Here is a 19,595-nt window from a genome sequence, read left to right on the forward strand (position 1 = left end):
TTAACAGAATTGTCCTTCACACAGATACCACACATGGTGCAAGACTCCTCATGGATTGTGGATGCTCCTTTGCAACGTCCCTGATGCACTGGGTCATCAGCTCCACAAGCACAGCTATTTCTCTCAAGACATGAACCAGAGAAGCAAGGACGTAGACTATTTCGCAATGTTTGGAAACATGGCTCACTTACATTCTACCATTCTCCCACTTCTTTCCTTGACTTGCATTTACTCCGATGTCTGGTTCTCTCTGCTGCTATGATGGGCTCAAAAGCCAAACACCACCAGGGATGGACTCCCTCTCCACTGCTCCCATCACAGGGCAGGAAGATCTCTGTGCTCTGGGAAAATCTTCTGTGCACAAGGATGACGTTGTTGGTCAACCTACGTGCATCCAAGACCCCCCAGGGATGTTCCACTTGCTGCTCCTTCCTTTCCATGCGCTTTCCTCAATAAAGGTCTAAAGGTCTCATGCCAGGCTGACGCTCCTCCTCTTCCCTTCTTCTTCCCACTTCCCTCACTACAAAGCCAAAGCTCAAGAGGTCATCGGGGCAAGTCAAAAAGGGACACCACACCTTGCAGCACGTCACACAAGACCTACACTTCACCAAAAAAAGGCTTGGGCACTCAAAGGCTCTGCTGCACATGCCCTCTGAAACAATCTCTCCGTGTCAGCACACAATCAACTGCTTTCTCACCCAGCAGCATTCTCCTGCATTGACAACAGATGCAGCCACAGAATCCCTTCCGTTTGGAAGTAACTTCTGGAGACCATTGTATTGCCAGCGCCCTGCTCGAGCACATGCAGCTAGAGCAGGCTGTCCAGGACCATGTGCAGTTCCTGGGTTTCTCATATCTCCAAGGATGGAAATCCAAAACTTGAGGTCCACTGCTTGACCACTCTCACACCGAAAAAGGGGTTCCCTCTCTTCCAAGGCAATTGCTTCTCTGTGGCGTCCACTCACCCTTGTCCTGGCAGCAGGCAGTAATTGAATTTAGTCTGGTTCCCTTGTCTTTGTACCCGCCCATCCGGGATTTAGAACAAGGAGGAGATTCAGCCTGAGCACCCTTCTCTGTGGGTTGAAAACACCCAGCTCTCTCAACTTCTCCTCATATTGAAGAGGCTCAAGGCCCTTCAGCATCTTGGTAGCAATGCACTGCAATTGCTCCAGCCTGTCTGCTTCGACTTTCCACTGGGGCACCTCAAACTGGACAAAGGACTCCACAAGGAGCCTCACCGGTGCTGAGGAGAGATGACGGAGCGCCTTCCTCAATTTGTTGGCAACGCTCTTCCACATGCCCTCCTTGAGCCTGGCGGCCTCTTTTGCCACAAGGCTGCATTGCTGACTCAAGGTTCCGTTCAGTAAAGCTGCCTGCCACTATAAGTCTGGTTACATTCAATGTATCTTGCATTATCACGATCATGCATGCACACTTAATGCAATAAGCATTATAAGCACAATTACACAATCACGATCACGGACTCACAAATAAGAGAATACACTTTCAGTCTAGTAAATTAGAAGCAACAGGAGTACAAGTTCTTGTTCACCAAAAGGCCATGCTTTGGTTATCCGTTTGAGCCAGAGCTGCCCATGCAGTCTGTCAGTTCCACAATACCATCTGGTTCCTGATCCCAGAAGGGACGTCACAGTCTGGCCACAGTGCCTTTGCTCTGCTCCACTCTCCATACTGTGTCTCTTAGACTCAGCACACCAAGATTCCCTGGTGTTACGGACATGTAGGGTTGCAGGCTTTGTTGCCAAAGACAATACCTTGTAAGTACTTCATTGCGTATCCTCCACATCTGAGCCTTGAAGTTTCCTCAACACTGAACCATCTCTTGAGAGGTGAACAAGTGTTTAGCCTCACCGAGACACCTCCGGCACTTATTCTAAAATTTCAAATAGATGTCTCTCCATTTTAGTGAGACATCAGTCTCACTAAACTCTCAACTAACCTCTCAAGACAACCTAGCTGTTGAGCGCAACTCTGGAGATGTGACCATGCACGCAATTCCTTATCTGCTGAGTAACCATTGAATCTTTCCACGGCAGTGAGAAGGATCTATGTAAGAGTGTTGTCCAAGCGCTTCTTGAACACCGAGAGGCTTGGGCCCTGATGGCCACTTGAGCCCTGCTTTTTGTCCTCTTTATCAAGTGAAGTTGGAAGAGCGTTGGGAGAAGTAAGCAAGAGGAGGCACCTGAGGATATGGGATGCAGATTGACTTTATTGAGGAAAACATGAAACAGAGGGAGCGTCATGTAGGAGGTGCACATTCTGAGGTGCCAGAAGGGCGACCACCAGCCTATGTCCCTTGCGTAGAGCAGATTTTCCCAGAGCCCCAAGGTCTCCCTACCTTGTGGTAGGAGCAGCCCCAGGTTTCCCAAGGGATTGTGCTAGTGAGCAAGGCATTGCAGCAGAGAGTAGCGGCCATAGGTGGTGGTGCTATGGAAAGGAGAAAGAGGAAGAAAGAAGGAGGTATGTTGGCCATGATTCCTGACAGCATGGTCTGGCCCCTTCCTTCCTTGCTTGCTTTGTTGTGCCATGGAAGGATGAACTGCAACTGGTGAGCCCGTGTGCCATGAGCGGCACAGAGGAGCATCCTCAGCCTGAGAGCTGTCTGGCACGGTGTTGGAGGCTGCTGTCAGGGGTGTTGGCCTGGGTCCTTAGCAGGGGTAGCAGGCTCTTCTGCCAGAGAAGCAGCCCAGGCCTCCCAAGCCATAGCCTCCCAAGCCTCCCAGGCCAAAGCCTCCGAAGCCGCCTCCAGAGACGGGCACTCCCTGGGCGCTGAGGTTGCTGCCCACGGCAGCTGATGCGGAGGATCCAACGGCGGTGTTCTGGGGGAAGGAGCTGAGGATGGGTCCTGGCAGGGTGACCAGCACGGCAGGAGGCTGGATGACGACGCGGGAGTCCTCGCACTGCCTGACACAGGGCTCGTTGCAGCTGTTAGCCAGCGGGGTGGGTCCGCAGGGGCGGCAGATGTCATAGCAGGACATGTCTGTGTTGTGGATGGTGCCTGGAAGAGAGGGTGTTGGGAAGGTGGAGGGAGTTGTGGGTGTGTGGAGCGGTGCTGGGGGAGGCCAAGGGAGTGGGGAGGCCTGGGGTAGTGGGGAGCATGGCTTTGGGGAGGCAGAAAGGATGCTGAGGCTGGGGCGAGCAGCCGCGTGAGGCGATAAGGCTGGTCGTTTGGGCGAAGGATGGGAGTGGGGTTCAGGCTCACCTTGTTGGTCTCAGGGGAGAAGGCGTCGAGAGGATTGTGTGAGGGTGCTACGCACAGGGACGGCTTTTATGCTGGTCCTTGAGTGCCTTTGGGGCAAGAAACCCTTTGCGCATGACTGCATTTAGTATGAGCTGCTCATACATGCCTAATCCTGGCAAGTAATGAGGTGGGGTGTGTTGTCGTTCCCACAACGCTCTGGTGTCCTTTTCTCCTGTTGAGGATGTGTCTCTGTGGCCGTGGCGGCAGCTTTTAAGTGAGAGTGGCTCTTTGTGTGGATTTGCATGGAGAGTGCGTTTGAGGGCAGTCGGCAGACGCGGCCAAAGCATGGGAGAGGTGGGGTGTCATGAAGTGAGGTCATGGCGTGTCACTCGTGCGGTGCTGTTTGCGGCTGCATTGTTGCGAGGAGGGGGCCCTATTTGCTGGCCTCACCATAACGCAGGCTGGTCTGGGCTTCCCAGATGTGCTGGGTGCGAGGCGCAGGCATTGATGTCACTCTTGCTCCCTCCTTGCCATCGAGCCCTCTCCTTACACTTGTGTTCATTCCTTGTCTTTCACCTTGAGTGTGCTTCATTGGTCGGTGGTTTGGTGGCCTTTGTGCCTGAAAGGTCCTTTGTGGGAGAAGGGAGGCTGCGTGTTTTCTTCTTGTGGAAGCTTGGGGGTGGTAGTTTGATCATGTGGAGGAGAGCTGTTTGAGACAGCAGGACGTTGTCCTCTCAGGCCTGGTTGAGAGCTTGCAAGCCCTGAGCTGAGGGGCAGTGCTTTGTCATGGAGACTGAGGCAGAGCTTTTGGGGTCTTGTTCGGTGCTGAGCGTCCAAGGGTGAGGCCCTTTCCCTGCCTAGGCTATGATGGTCAGACGCAGGGTTTGGACCCTGTAGTGGGCAATTGGAGGCATGCATGGTGCGCAGGGCCGCAGCCGTGAGCCCCTCCTGGCTTGGTGGTCCTGGCATGGCTGTTGAGTGGCAAGGCCTGTCCCTGTTCGGCTGAGGTGGATTTGGCTTGCTGCTGAAGTGAGTAGTGTTGGTTGCTGAGGAAGATGAAGCAAGGTAGGAAAGGGGGCTGTGCAACTGGGTGTGCCATGGTCCGTGAGGCCTACTGCATTGAAGCCAGGACTGCTCAGGGCACGGTGTGGTGTCCTTGGGAGGCCACTACTAATTCTCTTTGAAAGGTCCTGGTGAGTGGGAGAGGCTCCTGAAGGCTGGAAGAGACTCGCCCCGCTCCTCTGTTCAAGAAGGTGAAGAAGGAAGGGTTTAGGAAACCAGAGGCTGGTTGGCCTGACTTCAGTCGCTGGGAAGGTTCTAAAGGAAATGGTCCCAGAAAGCGTTGTTGAGCAGACGAAGAACCAGAATGTGATGGGCAGTAGTCAGCAAGGATTTACATAGGAAAAGTCACGTGGGAACCTCCTCAGCGTCTTCTACGTTGAAGTGACCAGCTTGGTGGATGAGGAAAAAGCAGTGGCAGCTGCTCAACTTTAGGAAAGCCTGTATGTAGTAAGGGCTTTCTTTGGCACTTGCTCCCATGACACGCTCATAGAAAAGCAAACAAAGTATGGGTTGGATAAAGGTACGCTGAGGTGGGCTGAAAGGTGGCCGATTGCTTGGGTGCAGAGGCTTGTGCTGAATGGCACAGAGCGGAGTTAGAGGCAAGGCCCTAGCGGTGTGGGCCAGGACTCAGCTGCGAGGCCAGCAGTGTTCAATATCCTCATTAGTGAGGTGGGTGATGGGATGGAGTGACCCCGCAGGAAGTTTGCAGATGACACAAGACAGGGAGGAGCGACTGATGCACGTGATGAACGTGGCACCATTCAGAATGATGTGCAGAGGCTGGAGAACTGGGCAGAGAGGAACATCATGAAGTTGCAGAAGGGGCGAAGCAATTTGCTGCCTGTGGGGAGGACTAACGCCAGGCAGCAGGACATGGTGTTGTCCGACACAGGGGAGGCAGCTTTGCCGAGCAGGACCTTGTGTTGCTGTTGGAGAGCAAGCTGACGATGAGTCAACAATGAAGCCTTGCAGCAAAAGAGGCCACCAGGCTCCAGGAGGGCATGGGGAAGAGCGATGCCATCAAATTGAGGAAGGCGCTCCGTCATCTCTCCTCAGCACCGGTGAGGCCCCTTGTGGAGTCACACCACATGAGTGACACGCACACGAGTGACACGCCATGACCTCACTTCATGACACCCCACCTCTCCCATGCTTTGGCCGCGTCTGCCGACTGCCCTCAAATGCACGCTCCATGCAAATCCACCCAAAGAGCCACTCTCAAAAGCTGCCGCCATGGTCACAGAGACACATCCTCAACAGGAGAAAAGGACACCAGAGCATTGTGGGAACGACAACACACCCCACCTCATTACTTGCCAGGGTTTGGCATGTAAGAGCACCTCACGCAAAATGCTGTCATGCGCAAAGTGTTTCTTGCCCCAAAGGCACTCAAGGACCAGCATAAAAGCTGTCCCTGTGCGTAGCACCCTCACACAATCCTCCCGACGCCTTCTCCCTTGCGACCAACAAGGTGAGCCTGAACCCCACTCCCATCCTTCGCCCAACCGACCAGCCTTATCACCCCACGAAGCCACTCCCACCAGCCTCAGCATCCTTTCTGCCTCCCCAAAGCCATGCTCCCCACTACCCCAAGCCTCCCCGCTCCCTTGGCCTCCCCCACCACCACTCCACACACCCCTAATACCCTCCGCCTTCCCAACACCCTCTCTTCCAGGCACCCTCCACAACACAGACATGTCCTGCTACGACATCTGCCGCCCCTGCGGACCCACCCCGCTGGCTAACAGCTGCAACGAGCCCTGTGTCAGGCAGTGCGAGGACTCCCGCGTCGTCATCCAGCCTCCTGCCGTGCTGGTCACCCTGCCAGGACCCATCCTCAGCTCCTTCCCCCAGAACACCGCCGTTGGATCCTCCGCATCAGCTGCCGTGGGCAGCAACCTCAGCGCCCAGGGAGTGCCCGTCTCTGGAGGCGGCTTCGGAGGCTTCGGCCTTGGAGGCTTTGGCTTCGGAGGCCTGGGCTGCATCAACGGCGGAAGAGCCTGCTACCCCTGCTAAGGACCCACGCCAACACCCCTGACAGCAGCCTCCAACACCGTGCCCGCCAGCTCTCAGGCTGAGGATGCTCCTCTGTGCCGCTCATGGCACACGGGCTCACCAGTTGCGGTTCATCCTTCCATGGCACAACAAAGCAAGCAAGGAAGGAAGGGGCCAGACCATGCTGTCAGGAATCATGGCCAACATACCTCCTTCTTTCTTCCTCTTTCTCCTTTCCATAGCACCACCACCTACGGCCACTACTCTCTGCTGCAATGCCTTGCTCGCTAGCACAATCCCTCCGGAAACCTGGGGCTGCTCCTACCACGGGGTAGGGAGACCTTGGGGCTCTGGGAAAATCTGCTCTACGGAAGCCTGGTGGTCGCCCTCTTGGCACCTCAGAATGTGCATCTTCCACATGACGCTCGCTCAGTTTCATGTTTTCCTCAATAAAATCAATCTGCATCCCATATTCTCAGATGCCTCCTCTTGCTTTCTTCTCCCAACGCTCTTCCAACTTCACTCAACAAGAAGAACAAAAAGCAGGTCTCAAGTGGCCATGAGGGCCCAAGCCTCTTGGTGTTCAAGAAGTGTTTGGACAACGTTCTTACATAGCTCCTTCTCACTACCATGGAAAGACATGATGGGCCACTCAGCAGATAAGGAATTGCCTGCACGGTCACATCTCAAGAGTTGTGCTCAACAGCTTGGTACACAGGTGGACACCAGGGAGGAGTGGCGTCCCTCTGGGGTCTCTACTGAGGCCAGTATTATTTAACAGAATTCTCCCTCACACAGCCACCACAAGTCTGGGGCGACACTCACAGAATCACAGAATTGTCTAGGTTGGAAGAGATCTCAAGACCACCTAGTCCTACCTCTGACCTTATTGTAAGTCCTCCACTAAACCATATCGCTAAGTTCAACATCTAAACGTCTTTTAACCTCCAGGGACGGTGACTCCACCACTTCCCTGGGCAGCCCATTCCAATGCTTCACAACACTCACAGTAAAGAAGTTCTTCCTAATATCCAACCTAAAACACCTCTGGTGGGCAACTTTAGCCCGTTCCCCCTTGTTCTGTCACCAGGCACGTGGGAGAATAGACCAACCCCCACCTCGCTACAGCCTGCTTTAATGTACTTATAAAGAGTGATAAGGTCGCCTCTGAGTCTCCTTTTCTCCAGGCTTAACAAACCCAGCTTATTCAGCCGCTCCTCGTTGGACTTGTTCTCCAGACGCCTCACCAGATTCGTTGCCCTTCTCTGGACACACTCGAGCACCTCCATGTCCTTCTTGTAGCGAGGGGCCCAAAACTGAACACAGTTCTCGAGGTGCACCCTCACCAGAGCCAAGTACAGGGGGACAAACACTTCCCTAGACCTGCTGGCCACACTGCTTCTTATACAAGCCAGGACGCTGTTGGCCTTCTTGGCCACCTGAGCACACTGCTGGCTCATATTCAGCCGACTATCAACCAATACTCCCAGGTCCTTCTCCGCGTGGCAGCTGTCCAACCACTCATGTCCCAGCCTGTAGCTCTGCTTGGGGTTGTTGTGCCCCAGGTGCAGGACCCGGCACTTGGCCTTGTTGAACTTCATGCAGTTGACCTCAGCCCATCGGTGCAGCCTATCCAGATTCTCCTGCAGAGCCTTCTTACCCTCAAGCAGATCAACACACGCATCTAACTTGGTGTCATCTGCTAACTTGCTGAGGGTGCACTCACTGCCCTCATCCAGATCATCGATAAAGATATTAAAGGGGACCTGCCCCAGTATCGAGCCCTGGGGAACGCTCCTAGTGACTGGCCTCCAACTGGATTTGACTCCATTCAGCACGACTCTTTGGGCCCGGCTATCCAGACAGTTTTTAACTCAACAAAGCGTACGCCAGTCCAAGCCACGATCAGACAGTTTCTTGAGGAGAATTTTGTGGGAAACGGTGTCAAAAGCCTTGCCGAAGTCAAGGTAGACCACGTCCACAGCCTTTCCCTCATCCACCAAGCGCGTCACTTTGTCCTAGAAGGAGATCAGGTTCGTCAAGCAGGACCTGCCTTTCATAAACCCATGCTGACCGGGCCTGATCACCTGGTTGCCCTGTAAGTGCCGCGTGGTGACACCCAAGATGATCTGCTCCATGAGCTTCCCTGGCACTGAGGTCAAACTGACAGGCCTAGTGTTTCCTGGGTCTACCCCCTGGCTCTTCTTGTAGTTGGCCTCATGTTTGCTAGCCACCACTCGACTGGTAGCTCCCATGATAGCCAGGACTGTTGATAAATGATGGTAAGCGGCCTGGCCAGCTCCTCCGCCAGTTCTCTCAGTATCCTCGGGTGGATGCCATCTGGCCCCATCGACTTGCATACATCCAAGTGCTGTAGAATGTCGCCAACTTTTCCTCATGGATAGTAAAGGCCACATTCTGTTTCCCGTCCGCTTCCACCAACTCAGAGTACTGGGTATCCAGAGAGCAACTGGCTTTGCCACTAAAGACTGCGGCAAAGAAGGCATTAAGCACCTCCACCTTTTCCTCATCTTTTGTAACTAAGTTCCCCCTTCATCCAGCAAAGGCTGGAGGTTCTCCTTAGTCCTCCGTTTTGCATTAATGTATTTCTAGAAACATTTTTTGTTGTCTTTGATGGCAGTAGCCAGATTGAGCTCCAGATGAGCTTTGCCCTTTCTAATTTTGTCCCTGCACTGCCTCGCAACATCCTTATAGTCCTCCCGAGTGGCCCGCCCTCCTTTCCAAAGATTGTAATCCCTCTTTTTCCTCCTAAACTCAAGCCACAATTCACTTTTCAGCCAGGCCGGTCTTCTTCCCCGCCGGCTCATCTTTGGGCACGTTGGGGACAGACTGCTCCTGCGCCATTAAGATTTCCTTCTTGAAGAGCGCCCACCCTTCCTGGACTCCTCTGCCCTTCAGAACCGCCTCCCAAGGGACTCTACCAACCAGTGTCCTGAAAAGTTCAAAGTCGGTCCTCCAGATGTCCAATACGGTGGTTTTACTGGTCTCCTTCTTCTTTCTCCAAGAATAGAGACATCCAGCATTTCATGGTCACTCTGCCCAAGACAGTTTCCAACCACAACAATGCAGCCGCATACAGCACCGCACGAGTGACACGCCATGACCTCACTTGATGACACCCCACCTCTCCCATGCTTTGGCCGTGTCTGCCGACTGCCCTCAAACACACGCTCCATGCAGATCCATCCAAAGAGCCACTCTCACTAAAAAGCTGCCGCCACGGCCACAGAGACACATCCTCAACAGGAGAAAAGGACACCAGAGCGTTGTGGGAAGGACAACACACCCCACCTCATTACTTGCCAGGATTAGGCATGTAAGAGCAGCTCACGCAAGATGTTGTCATGCGCAAAGGGTTTCTTGCCCCAAAGGCACTCAAGGACCAGCATAAAAGCAGTCCCTGCGCGTAGCACCCTCACACACTCCTCCCGACGCCTTCTCTCCTGTGACCAACAAGGTGAGCCTGAACCCCACTCGCATTCTTCGCCCACCTGACCAGCCTTATCTTGCTACCTCCCGTCTCGCCCCAGCCTCAGCAGTCTTTCCGCCTCCCCAAAGCCATGCTCCCCACAACCCTGGGCCTCCCCGCTCTCTTGGCCTCCCCCACCACCGCTCCACACAACCCCAATACCCTCCGCCTTCACAACACCCTCTCTTCCAGGCACCCTTCACAACACAGACATGTCCTGCTACGACATCTGCCGCCCCTGCGGACCCACCCCGCTGGCTAACAGCTGCAACGAGCCCTGTGTCAGGCAGTGCGAGGACTCCCGCGTCGTCATCCAGCCTCCTGCCGTGCTGGTCACCCTGCCAGGACCCATCCTCAGCTCCTTCCCCCAGAACACCGCCGTTGGATCCTCCGCATCAGCTGCCGTGGGCAGCAACCTCAGCGCCCAGGGAGTGCCCATCTCTGGAGGCGGCTTCGGAGGCTTTGGCCTGGGAGGCTTTGGCTTCGGAGGCCTGGGCTGCATCTCTGGCGGAAGAGCCTGCTACCCCTGCTAAGGACCCACGCCAACACCCCTGACAGCAGCCTCCAACACCGTGCCCGCCAGCTCTCAGGCTGAGGATGCTCCTCTGTGCCGCTCATGGCACATGGGCTCACCAGTTGCGGTTCATCCTTCCATGGCACAACAAAGCAAGCAAGGAAGGAAGGGGCCAGCCCATGCTGTCAGGAAACATGGCCAACATACCTCCTTCTTTCTTGTTCTTTCTCCTTTCCATAGCACCACCACCTATGGCCGCTACTCTCTGCTGCAATGCCTTGCTCGCTAGCACAATCCCTCGGGAAACCTTCTGGGGCTGCTCCTACCACGGAGTAGGGAGACCTTGGGGCTCTGGGAAAATCTGCTCTACGCAAAGGACATAGGCTGGTGGTCACCATCCAGGCACCTCAGAATGTGCACCTTGACACTCCCTCTCTTTCACGTTTTCCTCAATAAAATCAATCTGCATCCCATATCCTCAGATGCCTCCTCTTCCTTTCTTCTCCCAACGCTCTTCCAACTTCACCCAACAAAAAGAACAAAAAGCAGGGCTCAAGTGGCCATCAGGGCCCAAGCCTCTTGGTGTTCAAGAAGTGTTTGGACAACGTTCTTACATAGCTCCTTCTCACTAGCATGGAAAGACATGATGGGCCACTCAGAAGATAAGGAATTGCGTGCATGGTCACATCTCAAGAGTTGCGCTCAACAGCTTGGTACACAGGTGGACACCAGGGAGGAGTGGTGTCCCTCTGGGGTCTCTACTGAGGCCAGTATTATTTAACAGAATTCTCCCTCACACAGCCACCACAAGTCTGGGGCGACACTCACAGAATCACAGAATTGTCTAGGTTGGAAGAGATCTCAAGACCACCTAGTCCTACCTCTGACCTTATTGTAAGTCCTCCACTAAACCATATCGCTAAGTTCAACATCTAAACGTCTTTTAACCTCCAGGGACGGTGACTCCACCACTTCCCTGGGCAGCCCATTCCAATGCTTCACAACACTCACAGTAAAGAAGTTCTTCCTAATATCCAACCTAAAACACCTCTGGTGGGCAACTTTAGCCCGTTCCCCCTTGTTCTGTCACCAGGCACGTGGGAGAATAGACCAACCCCCACCTCGCTACAGCCTGCTTTAATGTACTTATAAAGAGTGATAAGGTCGCCTCTGAGTCTCCTTTTCTCCAGGCTTAACAAACCCAGCTTATTCAGCCGCTCCTCGTTGGACTTGTTCTCCAGACGCCTCACCAGATTCGTTGCCCTTCTCTGGACACACTCGAGCACCTCCATGTCCTTCTTGTAGCGAGGGGCCCAAAACTGAACACAGTTCTCGAGGTGCACCCTCACCAGAGCCAAGTACAGGGGGACAAACACTTCCCTAGACCTGCTGGCCACACTGTTTCTTATACAAGCCAGGACGCTGTTGGCCTTCTTGGCCACCTGAGCACACTGCTGGCTCATATTCAGCCGACTATCAACCAATACTCCCAGGTCCTTCTCCGCGTGGCAGCTGTCCAACCACTCATGTCCCAGCCTGTAGCTCTGCTTGGGGTTGTTGTGCCCCAGGTGCAGGACCCGGCACTTGGCCTTGTTGAACCTCATAGAGTTGACCTCAGCCCATCGGTGCAGCCTATCCAGATTCTCCTGCAGAGCCTTCCTACCCTCAAGCAGATCAACACACGCACCTAACTTGGTGTCATCTGCGAACTTACTGAGGGTACACTCAATGCCATCGTCCAGATCATTGATGAAGATGTTAAAGAGGACCGGCCCCAGCACCGAGCCCTAGGGGACGCCAATAGTGACTGGCCTCCAACTGGACTTGACTCCATTTACCACGACTCTTTGGGCCCGGCTATCCAGACAGTTTTTAACTCAACGAAGCATGCGCCAGTCCAAGCTACGATTAGACAGTTTCTTGAGGAGAATGTTGTGGGAAACGGTGTCAAAAGCCTTGCTGAAGTCAAGGTAGACCACATCCACAGCCTTTCCCTCATCCACCCAGCGCGTCACTTTGCCATAGAAGGAGATCAGGTTCGTCAAGCAGGACCTGCCTTCCATAAACCCATGCTGACCGGGCCTGATCACCTGGTTGCCCTGTAAGTGCCGCGTGGTGACACTCAAGATAATCTGCTCCATGAGCTTCCCTGGCACTGAGGTCAAACTGACAGGCCTAGAGTGTCCTGGGTCTACCCCCTGTCCCTTCTTGTAGTTGGCCTCACGTTTGCTAGCCACCACTCGACTGGTAGCTCCCATGATAGCCAGGACTGTTGATAAATGATGGTAAGCGGCCTGGCCAGCTCCTCCGCCAGTTCTCTCAGTATCCTCGGGTGGATGCCATCTGGCCCCATCGACTTGCATACATCCAAGTGCCGTAGAATGTCGCCAACTTTTCCTCATGGATAGTAAAGGCCACATTCTGTTTCCCGTCCGCTTCCACCAACTCAAGTGGCCATCAGGGCCCAAGCCGCTTGGTGTTCAAGAAGTGTTTGGACTACGCTCATACATAGCTCCTTCTCACTACCATGGAAAGACATGATGGGCCACTCAGCAGATAGGAATTGCCTGCATGGTCACATCTCAAAAGCTGCGCTCAACAGCTCGGTGCCCAGGTGGACACCGGGGAGGAGTTGTCCTCTGGGTCGCAATTGAGGCCTGTGTTATTTAACAGAGTTGTCCTTCACACAGACAACACACGGATGGTGCGAGACTCCTCGTGGACTATAGATGCTCCTTTGTGACGTCCCTGACCCACTGGGTCATTAGCTCCACAAGCACGGCTATTTCTCTCAAGGCATGAACCAGAGAAGCAAGGACGTGGACTATTCCACGATGTTTGGAAACATGGCTCACTTACATTCTACCATTCTCCCACTTCTTTCCTTGACTTGCAGTTACTCCTATGTCTGGTTCTCTCTGCTGCTATGATGGGCTCAAAAGCCTAACACCACCAGGGATGGACTCCCTCTCTGCTGCTCCCATCACAGGGCAGGAAGACCTCCGTGCTCCGGGAAAATATTCCGTGCACAAGGATGACGTTGTTGGTCTACCTACGTGCATCCAAGACCCCCTGGGGATGTTCCACTTGCTGCTCCTTCCTTTCCATGTGCTTTCCTCAATAAAGGTCTCAAGCATGCTAGCGTGACGCTCCTCCTCTTCCCTTCTTCTCTCACAGCCCTTCCCACTTCCCTCACGACAAAGCCAAAGCTGAAGACATCATCGGGGCAAGTCAAAAAGGGACACCACACCTTGCAGTACGTCATAGAAGACCTACACTTGACCAAACAAAGGCTTGGGCACGCATAGGCTCTGCTGCACGTGCCCTCTGAAACAATCTCTCTGTGTCAGCACACACTTGACTGCTTTCTCACCCAGCAGCATTCTCCTGCATTGACAACAGATGCAGCCACAGAATCCCTTCCGTTTGGAAGTAACCTCTGGAGACCATGTACTGCCAGCACCCTGCTCGAGCATAGTCAGCTACAGCAGGGTGTCCAGGACCATGTGCAGTTCCTGGGTTTCTCATATCTCCAAGGATGGAAATCCAAAACTTGAGGTCCACTGCTTGACCACTCTCACAGCGAAAAAGGGGTTCCCTCTCTTCCAAGGCAATTGCTTCTCTGTGGCGTCCACTCACCTTTGTCCTGGTAGCAGGCAGTAACTGAATTTAGCCTGGTTCCCTTGTCTTTGTACCTGCCCATCCGGGATTTAGAACAAGGAGGAGATTCAGCCTGAGCAGCCTTCTCTGCGGGTTGAAAATGCCCAGCTCTCTCACCTTCTCTTCATATTGAAGAGGCTACAGGCCTGTACCAGAATTGCAATGTTGGTGTAAAATACCAAAATTGCCTTATCTGAACTGTAGCCAGGATGGCAAATAACAGTCAATCATCTTGTGGTCCTATAAATAGTAGTCCTAAGCAAAGAACCCAGTGAGCTCTCTAGGCATTGAAAACTCAATCTCTACCTGAGCTGGGACACCTCACAGCATACCCCTGAGGGAAAGTTCATCTCAGGGCTGACTCCTCGAGGAGTCAGCTGCAGACAAACACCAACAAGGAATTAGTTTGAGTAATTCACTCCAGGGGGTATTTTGGAAGTGCGTGACTGAATTTAAATACCCCCAAGAACCCTGCAGTAAGTCGCAGCTGAACTTTGCCACTGTTTCTATTGTAGAAAATCCCATTAAAATAATTCTGTTAAATTCTCAGATGATCAAAAGTTGATTAAGAGCTGTTAAAAATCATACCGTCTATACCTCAAAATATAAAATAAATCCTAAATTGCTGCTCTATTAAAGCAGTGTGAAATCTAATTCCATGACATGTGCCCAACCCTTAGTGTGGTCATCCATATGTATTGATGATGGGCTGGAAAACCAGCTGGTGCCCACCTGTGTTGTTGGTGATGACATCCCTGAGAAGGGAGGTTCAGTGGGCCTTTACAACCCCACCCAATGGCCTCTTGAGCAAAGTGTTAGTAGTAGGTGAACTGGAAAGAGCTTTGGGTTGAAAAAACGAAGAGGACGAATGTCAGGATAGGATGCAGATAGATTTTATTGGGGGGGAAGAAAAAAATAAAAGGAAGGAGCAAAAATAAAAGCACCGGAATCTGAGGTGCTATTAGAGTGACCACCAGCTGCTCTCCCTTGTCTACAGCACATTTCCGAAGAAAACTGAGAACATCCTGTCCTAATGAGGAGAGTAGCTGAGAGGTTCTCAATCCATGGTGTCATTTGGCTTATGAACCAGTCATAGCAGCAGAGAGTAGCGGCCGTAGGTGGTGGTGCTATGGAAAGGAGAAAGAGGAAGAAAGAAGGTGGTATGTTGGCCGTGTTTCTTGACAGCATGAGCTGGCTCCTTCCATGCTTGTTTGCTTTGTTGTGTCATAGAATGATGAGCCTCGGCTGGTCAGAGTGTGCGCCATGAATAGCACTGAGGAGAGTCTTCAGGCCAAGAGCTGTCTTGCGTGGCATCGGAGGCTTCTGTCAGGGGTATTGGCGTGGGTCCTTAGCAGGGGTAGCAGGCTCTTCTGCCAGAGAAGCAGCCCAGGCCTCCCAAGCCATAGCCTCCAAGGCCAAAGCCTCCCAGGCCAAAGCCTCCGAAGCCGCCTCCAGAGATGGGCACTCCCTGGGCGCTGAGGTTGCTGCCCACGGCAGCTGATGCAGAGGATCCAACGGCGGTGTTCTGGGGGAAGGAGCTGAGGATGGGTCCTGGCAGGGTGACCAGCACGGCAGGAGGCTGGATGACGACGCGGGAGTCCTCGCACTGCCTGACACAGGGCTCGTTGCAGCTGTTAGCCAGAGGGGTGGGTCCGCAGGGGTTGCAGAGGTTGTAGCAGGACATGTCTGTGGTGTGGAGGGTGCCTGGAAGAGAGGGTGTTTGGAAGGCGGAGAGTATTAGGGGTGTGTGGAGCGGTGCTGGGGGAGGCCAAGGGAGTGGGGAGGCCTGGGGTAGAGGGGAGCATGGCTTTGGGGAGGCAGAAAGGATGCTGAGGCTGGGGCGAGCAGCCGCGTGGGGTGATAAGGCTGGTCGGTTGGGCAAAGGATGGGAGTGGGGTTCAGGCTCACCTTGTTGGTCGCAAGGGAGAAGGCCACTGGAGGAGTGTGTGAGGGTGCTACGCGCAGGGACAGCTTTTATGCTGGTCTTTGAGTGCCTTTGGGGCAAGAAACCCTTTGCGCATGACAGCATTTTGCGTGAGCTGCTCTTACATGCCAAACCCTGGCAAGTAATGAGGTGGGGTGTGTTGTCGTTCCCACAACGCTCTGGTGTCCTTTTCTCCTGTTGAGTATGTGTCTCTGTGGCCGTGGCGGCAGCTTTTTAGTGAGAGTGGCTCTTTGGGTGGATCTGCATGGAGCGTGCGTTTGAGGGCAGTCGGCAGACGCGGCCAAAGCATGGGAGAGGTGGGATGTCATGAAGTGAGGTCATGACGTGTCACTCGTGCGTGTCACTCATGTGGTGTGACTCCACAAGGGGCCTCACCAGTGCTGAGGAGAGATGACGGAGCGCCTTCCTCAATTTGCTGGCAACGCTCTTCCCCATGCCCTCCTGGAGCCTGGTGGCCTCTTTTGCCGCAAGGCTGCATTGCTGACTCACCGTCAGCTTGCTCTCCAAAAGCAACACAAGGTCCTGCTCGGTAAAAGTGCCTGCCCCTCTGTCGGATAACACCATGTCCTGCTGCCTGGCGTTAGTCCTCCCCACAGGCAGCAAATTGCTTCGCCCCTTCTGCAACTTCATGATGTTCCTCTCTGCCCAGTTCTCCAGCCTCTGCACATCATTCTGAATGGTGCCACGTTCATCACGTGCATCAGTCGCTCCTCCCTGTCTTGGGTCATCTTCAGACTTCCTGTGGGGTCACTCCATCCCATCACCCAGCGCACTAATGAGGATATGGAACAGTGCTGGCCTCACTGCTGAGTCCTGGCCCACACCGCTAGGGCCATGCCTCCAACATCGCTCTGTGCCATTCAGCACAAGCCTCTGCACCCAAGCAATCGGCCACCTTTCAGCCCACCTCAGCGTACCTTTATCCAACCCATACTTTGTTTGCTTTTCTATGAGCGTGTCATGGGAGCAAGTGCCAAAGAAAGCCCTTACTACATACAGGCTTTCCTAAAGTTGAGCATCAGCCACTGCTTTTTCCTCATCCACCAAGCTGGTCACTTCAACGTAGAAGAGGCTGAGGAGGTTCCTGTGTGACTTTCCCTATGTAAATCCTTGCTGACTACTGCCCATCACATTCTGGTTCTTCGTCTGCTCAACAACGCTTTCTGGGACAATTTCCTTTAGAACCTTCCCAGCGACTGAAGTCAGGCCAACCAGCCTCTGGTTTCCTAAACCCTTCCTTCTTCACCTTCTTGAACAGAGGAGCGGGGCGAGTCTCTTCCAGCCTTCAGGAGCCTCTCCCACTCACCAGGACCTTTCAAAGAGAATTAGTAGTGGCCTCCCAAGGACATCACACCTGCCCTCTGCATTCGTGCCTTCAATGCAGTAGGCCTCACGGACCATGGCACACCCAGCTGCACAGCCCCCTTTCCTACCTTGCTTCATCTTCCTCAGCAACCAACACTACTCACTTCAGCAGCAAGCCAAATCCACCTCAGCCGAACAGGGACAGGCCTTGCCACTCAACAGCCATGCCAGGACCACCAAGCCAGGAGGGGCTCACGGCTGTGGCCCTGCGCAACATGCGTGCCTCCAATTGCCCACTACAGGGTCCAAACCCTGCGTCTGACCATCATAGCCTAGGCAGGGAAAGGGCCTCACCCTTGGACGCTCAGCACCGAACAAGACCCCAAAAGCTCTGCCTCAGTCTCCCTGACAAAGCACTGCCCCTCAGCTCAGGGCTTGCAAGCTCTCAACCAGGCCTGAGAGGACAACGTCCTGCTGTCGCAAACACCTCTCCTCCGCCTGATCAAAACACCACCCCCAAGCTGCCACAAGAAGAAAACACGCAGCCTCCCTTCTCCCACAAAAGGACCTTCCAAGCACAAAGGCCACCAAGCCACCGACTGATGAAGCACATCCAATCCGAAACATGAGGAATAAACACAAGCATAGGGAGAGGTCAGACGGCATGGAGGGAGCGAGTGTGATACCAGTACCAGCGCCTCGTGCCCAGCACATCTGGGAAGCCCAGACCAGCCTGCAGTATGGTGAGGCCAGCAAATAGGGCCCCCTCCTCGCAACAATGCAGCCGCAAACAGCACCGCACGCGTGACACGCCATGACCTCACTTCATGACACCCCACCTCTCCCATGCTTTGGCCGCGTCTGCCGACTGCCCTCAAACGCACTCTCCATGCAAATCCACACAAAGAGCCACTCTCACTTAAAAGCTGCCGCCACATCCACAGAGACACATCCTCAACAGGAGAAAAGGACACCAGAGCGTTGTGGGAACAACAACACACCCCACCTCATTACTTGCCAGGATTAGGCATGTAAGAGCAGCTCATACTAAATGCTGTCATGCGCAAAGGGTTTCTTGCCCCAAAGGCACTGAAGACCAGCATAAAAGCCAGCCCTGCACATAGCACCCTCACACAATCCTCCCAACGCCTTCTCCCCTGCGACCAACAAGGTGAGACTGAACCCCACTCCCATCCTTCACCCAACCGACCAGCCTTATCGCCCCACGCGGCTGCTCGCCCCAGCCTCAGCAGCCTTTCTGCCTCCCCAAAGCCATGCTCCCCACTACCCCAGGCCTCCCCACTCCCTTGGCCTCCCCCAGCACCGCTCCACACACCCCTAACACCCTCCGCCTTCCCAACACCCTCTCTTCCAGGCACCCTCCACAACACAGCCATGTCCTGCTACGACATCTGCCGCCCCTGCGGACCCACCCCGCTGGCTAACAGCTGCAACGAGCCCTGTGTCAGGCAGTGCGAGGACTCCCGCGTCGTCATCCAGCCTCCTGCCGTGCTGGTCACCCTGCCAGGACCCATCCTCAGCTCCTTCCCCCAGAACACCGCCGTTGGATCCTCCGCATCAGCTGCCGTGGGCAGCAACCTCAGCGCCCAGGGAGTGCCCGTCTCTGGAGGTGGCTTCGGAGGCTTTGGCCTTGGAGGCTTTGGCTTCGGAGGCCTGGGCTGCATCAACGGAGGAAGAGCCTGCTACCCCTGCTAAGGACTCACGCCAACACCCCTGACAGCAGCCTCCAACACCGTGCCAGACAGCTCTCAGGCTGAGGACGCTCCTCTGTGCTGCTCATGGCACACGGGCTCACCAGTTGCGGTTCATCCTTCCATGGCACAACAAAGCAAGCAAGGAAGGAAGGGGCCAGCCCATGCTGTCAGGAATCATGGCCAACACACCTCCTTCTTTCTTCTTTTTTCTCCTTTCCATAGCACCACCACCTACGGCCGCTACTCTCTGCTGCAATGCCTTGCTCACTAGCACAATCCCTCCGGAAACCTTTTGGGGCTGCTCCTACCACGGGGTAGGGAGACCTTGGGTCTCTGGGAAAATCTGCTCTACACAAGGGACATAGGCTGGTGGTCGCCCTCCTGGCACCTCAGAATGTGCACCTTGACGCTCGCTCTGTTTCACGTTTTCCTCAATAAAATCAATCTGCATCCCAAATCCTCAGATGCCTCCTCTTGCTTTCTTCTCCCAACGCTCTTCCAACTTCACCCAACAAAAAGAACAAAAAGCAGGGCTCAAGTGGCCATCAGGGCCCAAGCCTCTTGGTGTTCAAGAAGCGCTTGGACTACGCTCTTACATAGCTCCTTCTCACTACCAGGGAAAGACATGATGGGCCACTCAGCAGATAGGAATTGCCTGCATGGTCACATCTCAAAAGCTGCACTCAACAGCTCGGTGCCCAGGTGGA

General features: G+C 54.1%; 3 protein-coding genes, 1 long non-coding RNA gene and 1 pseudogene across 5 annotated transcripts in view; 3 read left to right on the forward strand and 2 right to left on the reverse strand.

The window, feature by feature from the left end:
• LOC119716181 (feather beta keratin-like) overlaps positions 1–6,731 on the forward strand; it is a 30,067-nt gene extending 23,336 nt beyond the window's left edge. Inside the window, exons 1-2 of one of the 2 annotated variants that reach the window (XM_072034241.1) lie at positions 5,699–5,735; positions 5,940–6,731. In XM_072034241.1, coding sequence (XP_071890342.1) covers positions 5,960–6,280 — 321 coding nt within the window. In that variant the 5' untranslated portion in view covers positions 5,699–5,735; positions 5,940–5,959 and the 3' untranslated portion in view covers positions 6,281–6,731. Of the gene's footprint in view, positions 1–5,698; positions 5,736–5,939 lie in introns of those variants that run through there. The other variant, XM_072034240.1, reaches the window with a different exon arrangement.
• Positions 6,483–13,786, reverse strand: LOC140001797 (uncharacterized). The gene is made up of 2 exons (XR_011807314.1): positions 12,831–13,786; positions 6,483–6,930 (listed from the first exon to the last, which is right to left on the reverse strand). It is a non-coding gene; the product is annotated as an uncharacterized lncRNA (long non-coding RNA).
• LOC119716176 (feather beta keratin-like) lies at positions 9,602–10,738 on the forward strand. Its single transcript, XM_072034234.1, has 2 exons — positions 9,602–9,737; positions 9,942–10,738. The coding sequence occupies exons 1-2, from the start codon at positions 9,617–9,619 to the stop codon at positions 10,280–10,282; spliced, it is 462 nt and encodes a 153-aa protein (XP_071890335.1). The 5' UTR covers positions 9,602–9,616; the 3' UTR covers positions 10,283–10,738.
• Positions 13,787–14,800: 1,014 nt separating the features above from the next.
• Positions 14,801–15,984, reverse strand: LOC140001677 (feather beta keratin-like). Its single transcript, XM_072034118.1, has 2 exons — positions 15,832–15,984; positions 14,801–15,627 (listed from the first exon to the last, which is right to left on the reverse strand). The coding sequence occupies exons 1-2, from the start codon at positions 15,950–15,952 to the stop codon at positions 15,272–15,274; spliced, it is 477 nt and encodes a 158-aa protein (XP_071890219.1). The 5' UTR covers positions 15,953–15,984; the 3' UTR covers positions 14,801–15,271.
• A 2,218-nt stretch (positions 15,985–18,202) lies between these two features.
• On the forward strand, positions 18,203–19,345 carry LOC140001678 (feather beta keratin-like; annotated as a pseudogene).
• Positions 19,346–19,595: the final 250 nt, after the last annotated feature.

The sequence above is a fragment of the Anas platyrhynchos genome, chromosome 2 (assembly GCF_047663525.1).
Source record: "Anas platyrhynchos isolate ZD024472 breed Pekin duck chromosome 2, IASCAAS_PekinDuck_T2T, whole genome shotgun sequence".
NCBI classification, from domain to species: domain Eukaryota; kingdom Metazoa; phylum Chordata; class Aves; order Anseriformes; family Anatidae; genus Anas; species Anas platyrhynchos.